Source organism: Balaenoptera acutorostrata, chromosome 15 (genome assembly GCF_949987535.1).
Source record: "Balaenoptera acutorostrata chromosome 15, mBalAcu1.1, whole genome shotgun sequence".
NCBI classification, from domain to species: Eukaryota; Metazoa; Chordata; class Mammalia; order Artiodactyla; family Balaenopteridae; genus Balaenoptera; species Balaenoptera acutorostrata.
The window spans coordinates 66,465,277-66,477,825 of record NC_080078.1 but is presented as its reverse complement, the minus strand read 5'-3'; the positions used below and the strand labels follow the sequence as shown (position 1 = coordinate 66,477,825).

At 46.6% G+C, this 12,549-nt stretch overlaps 1 protein-coding gene across 3 annotated transcripts in view; it reads right to left on the bottom strand.

Annotated features, from left to right (window-relative positions):
- The window catches only part of CNBD2 (cyclic nucleotide binding domain containing 2), a 78,233-nt gene that overhangs the window by 42,831 nt on the left and 22,853 nt on the right, over positions 1–12,549 (bottom strand). For all 3 annotated transcript variants that reach the window (XM_057528481.1, XM_057528482.1, XM_028169352.2), the window contains 4 exons: positions 11,055–11,218; positions 7,495–7,651; positions 6,833–6,984; positions 4,788–4,926 (listed from right to left, as the gene is read on the bottom strand). In XM_057528481.1, the coding sequence (XP_057384464.1) occupies positions 4,788–4,926; positions 6,833–6,984; positions 7,495–7,651; positions 11,055–11,218 (612 nt within the window). The remainder of the gene's footprint in view (positions 1–4,787; positions 4,927–6,832; positions 6,985–7,494; positions 7,652–11,054; positions 11,219–12,549) is intronic.

Below are 12,549 nucleotides of genomic sequence, written 5' to 3'. Positions count from 1 at the left end.
CACCTGGGCAAGGCTTGGTTTTGGAACTGTGGGGCATCCACTTTGCTAGTGGAGACAGTGGCTTCCTCAACTTGGCAGGAGCAGCAGCACCAGTGACAGTCCAGTTCTGGAGTCTGATTTGGAGTCATTTGCGAGTCATTTTCAGTCTAGAGCCTGTTTCTTCAGCTCTACCTTCACCAGTAAATCTGTTAGCCATTTAACATCCTGCAGTAAATCCCTTCCTGCTTGCATTAGCTAGACTTGACGGTTCTCTGGGACTGAACCCAAAAATCACAACACAAACACATCCCTGGTGATGCTGAAACAACCGGCTCTTGGGTAAAATGCATGCACATCTATACATTTTACTGTTATGAAGGGTGTGTTACACACAATTTATAAATAATAATAAAATATACCACACTCTTATTGGAAATTCCATATAGCCAATCGATTCTCACAGAATGCTTTTATTGACTTTGGCTGAACTCATATCAGTGGCTAGTCTATAGTCACAATTCAACCATAATTTGACGAATGAATTTGCATCCCAATCTATAAATGTAATATTATTAAGTCTGACTTGTACTCTACTGGTAAACTATTTCTCATCCTCTTATAAAGTATATTCATTAAATTGAAACCTCTTTTAGCTTTAACACTATGTCTATCAGAACTTCACCTGTTCACCAATTATATAACTTCTATGATGAATCTATGATGAGTCATTTTTAAATACTGGAAAACATTTCCTTAATTTTCTGCTCTTTACAATGTAACGGCTACAGACCCAGCCCACTTTGAAATTTAATCTGCATTATAAACATTTTCTCTATAGCTTTCTTAAGACAATCAGCAAAGCCATAAATCAAGACCTGACTTAGAGCGTCTGCCTATTTCCATTGTGTGTGCACATACTCCCACCATGGTCGATTTTCAGCTACCGATGGGAAGTCACTGCATGTGGAACTGAGAAGAGATGTGCACAGTGGTAGAGATTTCCACCATATGGATACGATGGGCAAAAGTAACTTCAAGAACATAAATAATAGTAAAATGCAGTAAATCCAGGAAATGATAAGTTTTTCAGTATTTACTACCCTTGTTTTCAATATTTAATTGTAGGTTTATATAATTTAATTTTTAATAATTATCATGTGTACTGACTTGCAAAAGTCCTGAGAACTTAACAATCAGCTCTCTCAGGCCAGGAAGAGCCAGCTCCAGCACACAACCAATCTTGCCCCATACTTTTGCCTAAGGGCCCAATACTTCAATGCTCATCTTCCACCTCACCTCCTCCAGGAAGCCCTCCTTGGAGCCTTCAGCCTTTAGAGAGTTCCCCATCCTGAATTCTTGTAATTCACAGAGTTTGTACTAATCACTTGGTAGTCGGCATTGACAACTTTGTCTACACTCAGAATCTAGTGGAGAAGATATATAAGGAGAGGGAACCAATCTTTTCTTTTTTTTTTTTTAATATATAAATTTATTTTATTTTTGGCTGCGTTGGGTCTTCATTGTTGCGTGTGGGTTTTCCTCTAGTTGCAGCAAGCGGGGGCTACTCTTTGTTGCGGTGCGTGGGCTTCTCATTGCGGTGGCTTCTCTTGTTGCAGAGCACAGGCTCTAGGCGCACGGGCTTCAGTAGTTGTGGCACTCGGGCTCAGTAGTTGTGGCTCGCGGGCTCTAGAGCACAGGCTCAGTAGTTGTGGTGCACAGGCTTAGCTGTTCCACGGCATGTGGGATCTTCCCGGACCAGGGCTTGAACCCGTGTCCCCTGCACTGGCAGGCAGATTCTTAACCACTGCGCCACCAGGAAAGCCCCAGAGAACCAATCTTTTCCACCTTTGTATCCCTCCAGAGCCTGGGCCACTGTGTCATGATCTTGGCAAAAACTTGGCAAATGTCTGTGGTGGCTTAACATGTAGGCAACAGGTATAGGAGATATTAAATATGGGAGTTTTGGGGCAGAATTCTGGCTCTGCCACTTACTAGCTAGGTGGCCTTTCTTAAGGCATCTTAGCTTCAACTTCTTCATCTGTAAACTTGGAATAATAATATCTTCCTGGTAGAGCTACAGTGAAGATTTATGGTAGAATGGTACTAGGTACACAGTTATTCATCAAAGCACTGTTTGAAATAGCAAATGCTGAGATAACCTAAATTTCCATCAATTAGGGAACTGGTTAAAGTACAACCATACATATGGAATCTAAAAAAACAGTACTGATGAACCTAGTGGCAGGGCAGGAATAAAGACACAGACGTGGAGGACGGACTTGAGGACACAGTGGGGGAAGGGTAAGCTGGGATGAAGTGAGAGAGCAGCACTGACATATATACACTACCAAATGTAAAATGGATGGCTAATGGGAAGCTGCTGCATAGCACAGGGAGATCAGCTCAGTGCTTTGTGATGACCTAGAGGGGTGGGATAGGGAGGGTGGGAGGGAGACACAAGAGGGAGGGGATATGGGGATATACGTATACATATAGCTGATTTACTTTGCTGTACAGCAGAAACTAACACAACATTGTAAAGCAATTATACTCCAATAAATATATAAATAAATAAAGCACAACCATACAGTAAAATACTCATGAGTGGTAAAAGAGAATGAATGAGTTCTTTATGTACTGATATGGAACAACCTACAGAAATACTCTTAATGAAACAGCAAAGTGCAGAACAGTCTGTATAGGATGACACCACTTATGAAAAAAAAGGAAAAAACATATACACACGCATTTACCTGTATAGAGAGAGAACGTGTGGAGGACAGAGACATAAGAAACTGGTGCTGGTGGTGGTCTCTGGGGAGGGATACTCTGGGAGAGAGAGGGGAGAGGGAGACATCACTCTGTGAACGTTTTGAGTTTTGAACCATGTGAAGTACTACCTATTCCAAAATAAACAAAAAAAGATTAATGATGATAGTAGAACTCCTAGCACAGGAGCAAAGAGCCTCAAAAAAAATGGTGACTCTTATGATGATGATGATGATGATGATGATGAATTACTTAGGATTTGAGCAGGGTCAACAATTGATGGAAAGGTCAACTCAAATCCCAAGTCCCAGCTTCTGGGAGGAAGAGCTTTGGGGTCAGACAGACCCGGGTCGAACCCTGCCTCTGCCCCTCATCAACTGCGTGACCTTGAACAAGCCACTTAACCTTCCTTTCCACCTCTGTAAAATGGGAATAATGACAATATCAACCTCTTTAAATTTTCTTTTCATTATCAACCAACAGAGCAGGGGGCAAAGGACATAAAGCAATTCACAAAACACAAAATTTAGATAGTAAACAAACATGATTAATCTCACTAGTAATCAGAAAAAAACAAGTTAAATCCTCAATGAGGCAGTAATTGCCACATATTAAATTTTAAAACTTTTGAAAGAATGACGGCAGAGGTTGGTGGCACTGGCAAAGTTGTATGTTGCTGGGAGCTAGAGAAAGTGGATCCCTCCTTGTGAAAAGCAGTTTGTTCCAAGAGTCATAAAAATGGTGATGCTAAGCAATTTCAATTTTGGAAATCTATTCTGTGGTAATGAGCTCATTTGTCCCTCTTCCTGGAAAGTTGTATAATGTGGTAGTATCACTTTTACAATTTAGAGATTATAATTATAAAAAGTGATCTGGAGACTTCCCTGGTGGCACAGTGGTTAAGAATCCGCCTGCCAATGCAGGGGACACGGGTTCGAGCCCTGATCGGGGAAGATCCCACATGCCACGGAGCAACTAAGCCTGTGCGCCACAACTACTAGAGCCCGTGCTCCGCAACAAGAGAAGCCACCGCAATGAGAAGCCCGCGCACCGCAACGAAGAGTAGCCCCCGCTTGCCACAAGTAGAGAAAGCCCGTGCGCAGCAATGAAGACCCAATGCAGCCAAAAATAAATAATAAATAAATAAATAAGTGACCTGGCATCACTAAAATTCAAGAGCCAAATGCATAATTTAAATATGTATCTGTTTGTAAATAAACATGTATATGAGCTGAAGGAGGGGGTACCCTCCCCACACCTGCCCTCTTTGTAATATAACAGCTATATCTTAACGTTCACAGCAACCCTCTGAGGGAGGGAGGCCAAAGTGTGTCCTTTGTCTTTTTTTTTTTAACATCTTTATTGGAGTATAATTGTTTTACAATGGTGTGTTAGTTTCTGCTGCACAACAAAGTGAATCAGCTGTATGCATACTATAACCCCATATCCCCTCCCTCTTGCATCTCCCTCCCTCCCACCCTCCCTATCCCACCCCTCTAGGTGGTCACAAAGCACGAGCTGATCTCCCTGTGCTATGCAGCGGCTTCCCACTTGCTCTCTATTTTACATTTAGTAGTGTATATATGTCCATGCCACTCTCTCACTTCGTCCCAGCTTACCCTTCCCCCTCCCTGTGTCTTCAAGTCCATTCTCTACATCTGCCTCTTTATTCCTGTCCTGCCCCTAGGTTCTTCAGAACCATTTTTTTTTTTTAAGATTCCATATATATGTGTTAGCATACGGTATTTGTTTTTCTCTTTCTTACTTCACTCTGTATGACAGACTCTAGGTCCATCCACCTCACTACAAACAACTCAGTTTTGTTTCTCTTTATGGCTGAGTACTATTCCACTGTGTATATGTGCCACATCTTCTTTATCCATTCACCTGTCGATGAACACTCCTTTGTCTTTTTAAGTAGGACGTGGGCGCTCAGAAAAAGACGTGTTGAAGGCCAGGGCTCTGCCGGTCACCTGGCTACAGGACATTAGATTAGGCACGCTCTTCCCAGCTTCACCACCCCGCCCCAGACCTCTTACCTTACACACAAACACGATGGAGGACGATTCTACAAAGTCCTTTGAGATCAGCTGCCCGTATGAGAACTTCTCTATCTTCCCCAGGATTACAAGCTTCCAGAGCTTCTCATCGGACCAGGAGTGAAACAGATCCATCTTCCTGAGGGGAAAAGCCTGTTAGACTTCATCGCCCTCCGTCACCAAGGGGGCTCAGAACGTAGCAATTTCCAGAAAAGGAATATGTTCTCCTGCTCTTGCAAAGGCCTGAGGCGGAAGATTTCACACCCACCCTGCTCACTAGCCTAGCCTGCAGCCGGTCTCCTGTCACTTGTCCTTTGCTCCCCTGCCCTCTTCTCAAGGCCCTGCCCTTCAGCTGCTCCCCTCACTGCGCCTCAGACGCAGCCGGGGTGATTGGAGCTCTGCTTCTTTCACTTCCGCTCCTCCCTCCAGGAGCTTCTCCTGGCTGAACCCCCTGCCAACTTTGTTACCACTGAGCTACTCCCATTCCAAGGAGCATCTAAGAGTTCCTCACTTCAGTTCACTGGCTATCCTGTCCCCCAGACCAGCAGTCCGGGCCCTACCTTTGGTTTGGGCAGCTCATTCCAACCCCTGTCTCCTCCAGCCTATTGGCTTCAAATCCTCAGCCCTGGGCCTGGGAATGGGGGAAGTCTGGACTCTCCTCTTTTGGCCTGTTTGTGCCCTGTGGTGCAAGGCCCACCTGGCAGTGACCGCCCCTTCCGCTAATCTTGAACCTCATACACCGCTGATCGTGGGGCTTCCCTTCCCTCGCAGGTGGCCCCACGGGGCTGCCAACAAAAATCATCTTAGATCTTCTCAGCTCCAACAGATTATGAGCTCTGAACTCGGGTGATTCAGGCCTCAACCTAGGCGAGGGGGCACTGAGTTCTGTCCAGGGCATCAAAGGGGAACAGGGTCAGTGCCATGCCCAAGGAGGAGAAGGGTCTGGAAACACAGGAGGAAAGCAGGGCCACCACAGAAGGAGCACCTCCTGGGCCAAGACTGAGCCACACACTTCCCACGATCACCTCATCTGATTCTTACAGTGACCTCGGGAGAGAGGAATTGTTATCCCCAGTTTACTGCGCAGGAGACTAAAGCCCAGAGAAATGAAGTGACCTATCTAGGGTCCCATGGTGGATAAGCCTAAGAGCTGAGATTAGAACACGGTCCTATTTTTCTTCCACTGTATAAAAAAATGAACTGCCCTTCCCTTCAGAACCGAGTCCCTCCCTTTTCGGGCTGCAGCCCCTTCATGCAGATGGCTTTCTCTCAGTTCCAGCCCACCGCTCTGCTCAACACGCTTCTCTATGGCCCTGCAACCCCGCAACCTGTATTCTCAGTGCCAGTGCAGATGCTCCATTTGATTTTCACTCTTTGCCTCAAGGCAAGTAACTAAAGATAATTAAATGAGCACCTGCATGCGCATGGCACTGTGATAACACAGGGATGATGATGGTGAAAAAGGCAGGTGTGCCCGTGCCACTGTGCTGCTTACTGTCTGGTGGCACAAATAAACTGTAAAGAAGGTATTAGATGATCAAGAATTACAGGTTGGATGGGGCTTTAAGGAAACACAGGGTAGAAGCACTGAGGGGGCACCCTCTCTATTCTGGAGTGAGGGTAGGTGGGCTTGGTTAGTGAGGCGGGGCGGTGAAGCCCAGAGACTTCTGAGTCAGGCATTCTGGACACATCACCATCCTGATCCTTGCTTCCCTCACTGTAAACTGGGGAGAAAAAGAGAAAGAACATCATGGGTTGAATGTGAGATTAGATATAACGGGTGGTACAAAGGGCTGAGCATCCTGCCTGGCCCAGCAAGTGCTCAATGCATGTTAGCTATTCTGTTGTTACTATCCCATAAGGAAGGGATATCTGAACCGCGACCTGAAGGTATGTTAGGAGTTTGCTAGACCGAGAAGTTGGGTGGGAGGTGGGTACCAAAGAGTATTCCAAGCAGAGAGAACAGCACCTAGTGTTCCCCACTGGGTCTAGGACAAAGGCACCTAATAAACACACAGGGGGAAGATGCTGGCTGGTGGAGTTACCTAAAAAATTCAAACCGATGCTGAGCATCCTTTTTAACTTCCTGGTCCAGTTTATTAGCAAGGAAATCCTCTCTGTCAACAACCAAGAGCTCTGTTTCTTCCATACAGACCACGGTGGCCCTCCTCACTGAAGAAGTTAGAAAGCCCATTTCCTGTTGGGTAGACAGGGGCAAAGGCAAGTGAGAGGTCACCCCTGGCCCTCTGCCCACAGCCCTGACCACCTCTTCCCTGCTTCCATCTCCCCTGAGAAATCTCTCCTCCCCAGACTGCAGGTTCCCTGGACTGTCCTGTGCCCCTGCTCACTCCCTGCTTCTATGGGCCCACGCCCCTCCCTCTTAGTATGCTGCCTGTGGAAAAAGAGGCAACTGGCTTGACCAGGGCAGAGAAAGGAAGCTGGAGAGGCCTTGCTGAGGAGTCACTGCATCTCTAGGGGGTTATAGAGGGAACATACTCCTTAAACATCACAGACAAAGTGGTGGGACTTGGACATCACTGGCTCCAACTCAATCGGCATTTGACAGGTAAGGGCTCTGTGACCCACAGCAGGGCAGTGACTTGCACAGAGTGAAAGGCAGGACTGGGCCTGGCCTAGAGGTTGTAGCAGGAGTCCTGTCACACCCCCAACCCCACCACAGGAACGCAGGCCCGTCCCCCGTGCTCACCCCAAAACAGCTGCCCTTTTGCAGCAACGTCGGGTGGGGGTCCAGGAAGGCACTGCTGCCATCTTCGTCCTCGGTCACAGCCACCGTGCCCAGGTAGATGAAATAAAAGCTGTTGCCCCTCTGGCCCTTCTTGACGATCACACGCCTGCGACCAAACCTGGGAAAAGACCATGGCCAGTTGATCTGGTAGCAACACAGAGTCTGGTCCCTAGGGGGAGGAGATCTGGACGGGCCGTGCTCTCTGCTCTGGAGTATGAAAGCACAGACTGGGACTAGAAGGGACCTCAGAACAGCCCAGTCCCATCCCCATCAAACTTGACCCCTTCACTAACATTTGTCCAGCAGCCCACCTCCATTAGAGGAAGCTGCCGGAGAGCAGAGCCTTTGTCAGTCTGCTTAGGCAATGAACAGTTGTTGAGTAAATGAATGAACAAATGCTGGAAGCAATGGATAAGTAGCTAAATGATTATGAGCACTGGCTTTAGAGTCAGACCAGGATCCAAATCCTGGTTTTGCCCTTAGCTGTGGGACACTAGGCAACTCATATCCCCTCTCTGAGCCTCAGTTACTCTTGTCTGTAAAATGCAGATGAGCATACCTAGAAAGAGATGGATAAATGATCTTATTATGATCCCTAATAGCTCACTATCCAACTGGGAACCTTTAGGGCAGAGGTACACAGGTTCAGAGCAAACTAACAGTTCTTAAGCTCAGAGGAGGATAGTTTCTGTATTTCAAATGCAAGTTCAAATCAAATCTCACTTCTTTTAGTATTTATTCATTTCCTTCATTCATCCAATAAGTTAGACAAATACCAATGGTGTCTAACAGGTGTAGTGATAAAAAATACAAATTTTGTTCTCAAAATTATGGTTAAGTACTAGAAGTAAATAAGGTTTAAAAATGCTTTAAAAGAGGTAAGGCGCAGGCTAATTCAGAAGCACAGAGAAAGGGCACTTAACCCAGTTTAGGAAGGCCAGAGAGGGCTCTAGGATGGTGGCTAGAGTCATCCAGATGGCCAGAGAGATGGAAGAGTGTCGGAGGCACAGGGACCACCATGTCCAAAAGCACAGAGATGGCTGGAGGCCTGGCATATTCAAAGAAAGAACAGTAAGCTCCATCAGACAGGACAATGTACAAACCAGGGGCTTTATCAATAGAGGAAAGAGGCGACAGCCCAGATGACAATGACTAGATGGGAGAAGGCAAGCATATTCAGCCAGGAAATAAGACTTTGGGGACGAGAGAACACAGGCCAGCCTTCATTCCAGGGTAGACCCTCAGAGACCATAACCTACATTTTGGGAGTGAAGAGATATCTCATACAGCAGATATCTGTTGTTTTCTCTGCCAAGCATCTGGTCACCTTTTTCCACCAACTGCACCCTGATTTTACTTTGGGGGAAACAACTTTTCTTGACTCTTAGACAATCGGAACATCACTAACCCACTGGTGATTCAAGTGAGATCACCTTGGCTCAGAAAGAACTAATCCCAAGGCTCTGACTTGACTGGGAAGAGGTATTCTCTCCTTCCCAATGGACTGAACCTGGAAAGCTAGAAGTTTGGAGCTGTGGCTGTAGCAGCCGGCTGGCCACCATGAAGGGAGAGTCTCAGACAGAGACTCTCCTTTGCATTTGCATTTGCATAAGCTGCTTATGCAAATGAAGTGCCAAGAGATGGAGAGAGACAGACACAAACGTGGGTCCCGGTGACACTGAGCCCCTGAATCCAGCTGAGCCTGAAGCTGGAGAACTATCCCAGGACTTTCAGATACATGAGCCACCAATGCATTCCCTTAGGCTGGGTTTCTGTCACTTGCGAGTGGAAGAATTCTATCTAATCTGCTAATTCCCAGTCCCAGAAATAGTAATCAGCAACTAGCGGAGGGCTTTAACAATTATCACCTCCTGATGTTCACAAAAAGCCTGTAAAATTCATATTATTATCTTTATATCACTCACGGGGATACTAGGCTCAGAAAGGTTAAGTGGCTTGCCTGAGGTCACACAGCAGACGGGGCATTAAACTCCAGAGCTTCTAAGCCTGTGACTCTTTTTCTTTCTGTGACGCCATTCTGCCTGCTATAGAATCTTACTTTAAGACAGCAGTGACTCCCTCTCTTCTTTACTGGACTAGAACAAAGCAGATGGTTCCCTCTGCCTGGAATGCCCCGTCTACACGTCCACTTGTCAAATCTACCTGTTCGAATGCCACCTCTTCTGTGAAACTCCCTTGGCCAAGCTAGCTGGAAGGTTACCTCCTCCTGGCTTATCACCTGTGAAACAGACCCTGCATGGGTCATAAAGGGTCGTCCGTAATCCGTAATTAGTTGTGGTTATGTCTTAGACTGTGACCGCTATGAAGGAAGATAGGGCACAAACCTATAGTGACCCTACATCTTAGATTTTCAAGACAGGTCTTACCTCAAATATTCTGCTAGGCTGCCCCCCTGAGGCCACTGAAATGTCCTGGAAATAACTATTTTCACATGCACCTCTTAGGCTTCTCTACTACAAGGGATTTACAAGGTCCTTTTTTGTGTGTGTCACGGACCAATTGACAATCTGGTGAAGGCTTCACAGAACAATGTTTTAAATGTATAAAATAATATACATTAGAATTACAGTTAAGAAAAAACCAAGTTTGTGATATAGCAATGCATGTGCCTCTTTATTAAGGCACTGAAAAACAAGAGCCAGCAGCAGATCTAATAACTACCATCATTTCAAAGATGTGATAAATATAAATTATCTTTTGAGAAATCTGCAGCAACTTGAATACATCATAATACCTGTATTTTTTTATTTATAAAAAAAATTATACAGGGACTTCCCAGGTGGTCCAGTGGTTAAGAATCCACCTCCCAATGCAGGGGATGCGAGTTCGATTCCTGGTCAGGGAACTAAGATCCCACATGCCACAGGGCAACTAAGCCCGCATGCCACAACTAGAGAGAAGCCTGCGCGCTGCAACGAAAGATCCTGCATGCCGCAACTAAGACCCGACACAGCCAAATAAATAAATAGTATGGAGTGGTTTGTTACCTACATTCATGACTGAAGGAAATTATAAATTTAGAGGTTAAGGAAAATACAGATATAATATTTTTTCTCATCCAAGTTCACAGACCCTTGCCCTAGTTGTTCCTACCTGGATGTAGTACCTCACCTGTGATCCCTTCTGGCTTTTAGGGCCTGGATTTGAGTCTCGGCTCTGCTACTTATTTTATGGGTGAACTAGGATGACTTATTTCCCCCCCCCCCCGAGCCTCAGTTTCCTCATCTGAAAAATGAGGGGATTAGACTAGATCCTTTCTGAGGTTCCAACCAGCTCCTCTCCAGACTCAGTGACTCCTTAATGCTGGGTAGATTCTCAATGAATGGCTGAGACACAGTGGGCTGCAGTCATAACGGTGAGCACCAAGGTGAAGTGACAGATGGTTTCTCACGGCTGACACCCCGCAGAGGGCTGGTAGACCCGCCGTGGCCTTCGCAGCCGGGCCCTTCTTGCCCAGCCCAGCCCCAGCCCGGGGGCCAAGGGATGTGCCCCTCACTGACCGTTCAAAGCGCATGACCTTGGCCAGGAGCAGCTGCAGGGGCTCCGAGTAGTTCCGGTAACTATCCAGAACCTGCAGGAGGTTACAGAGGGACTGGATCTCGCGCTCTGCCCTCCAAGCGGGCTTCTTCTGCGTGATCTGAATGGCCCTTGGAGGGAAGTGACCCTGGAAAGAGAGAGCCAAAGTGACACAGAGGACCCAGCAGTTTCCCCCAGGGGCTAGCAGGCAACTCCCCACACTCCTGCTTTCACACTTTCCCACTCCCCGTACAATAGCGGCTGACATGTAATGAGTGCTTCCTGTGTGCCAGGCATCGGGATAGGCAACTTACACACACCGTCTCATTGAATCTTTACCTAAAGAAGCGAGGCACGATTATTATCCTCTTTGACAGATGAAGACACTCAGGCAGGATTATTACCTAGATTTGTTACATGCCAAGGCCTGTATCCCCAACTACTGATCATACTACCTCTGCTGTTCATTGACCACGCCCCCAAGTCAATAATGGGGCTCACTGGGCTCCAGGGGCCCTTTGACACACTTCAGTCAGGGGAGAGCTCCCCTGCCTCAGCCTATACCTCAGCATGCTCCGGGAGTCTAAGGAACAAAGAGAGCCTACAGAGACGCTTAGCTAACCCTCAGGACTCGTAGACCAGGGAGCGGGCAGATCTACCCATTGGCTCACCACTCCTACCTGCCAGGGAAATGGCACTGTGAGTTGTTAACACCCCTCACTGGCTGCCCATTGCACTTAGGAGAAAATGTTAACTCCTACCACAGCCTGGGGCCCCACATGGCCTGACTCCCTACCTGCCTACTGCCCTCCAACCTCTCCTCCTGCCTCTCCCCTCATTCTCTAGCCTCTAGCCTTCTACCCATCTCTGGCACGTGCCAAGCTCACTTCTGTCTTTAGATCTTTGCTTGGGCTGTTTCCTCTGCCCGGAATGTTCTTCCCCTGGGTTTTCACATGGATATGGCTGCCGTCTCCTCCTCCTCACTCTGCTCTCAGCTCATATGGTGCCAAATCCTCAGGGAGTTCCTTCTGGATCATCTGAGCTAAAATAGCAGGCCCCCTTCCCAGCACTCTGTGAGCTCTGAATCATTCTCTTCAAAGCATTTAATACTTTCTGAAATGATCTTATTCTTTTTTTGTTAATGTGGATATTATCTGTCATTTCCCCACCCTACACACACACACACACACACACACACACACGTGTAGAACTGCACTGTCCACTATGGCAGCCAACAGCCACATGTGGCTACTTAAATTTAAATTAAATTAGATAAAAAATAAGCCCCTCAGTCACACTAACGACAAGTGTTCAGTAGCTACGTGTGTCTGCTGGCTACTGTTTTGGATAATGCAGACTACTAAACATTTCCATTGGCACAGAAAGTTCCATCGGACAAAGGTGCTCTAGAATATAAGCCCCAATAGAAACACGATAGTGGCCTTGTCTACCTTGTTTCCCACTCTAGAATAATGTCTC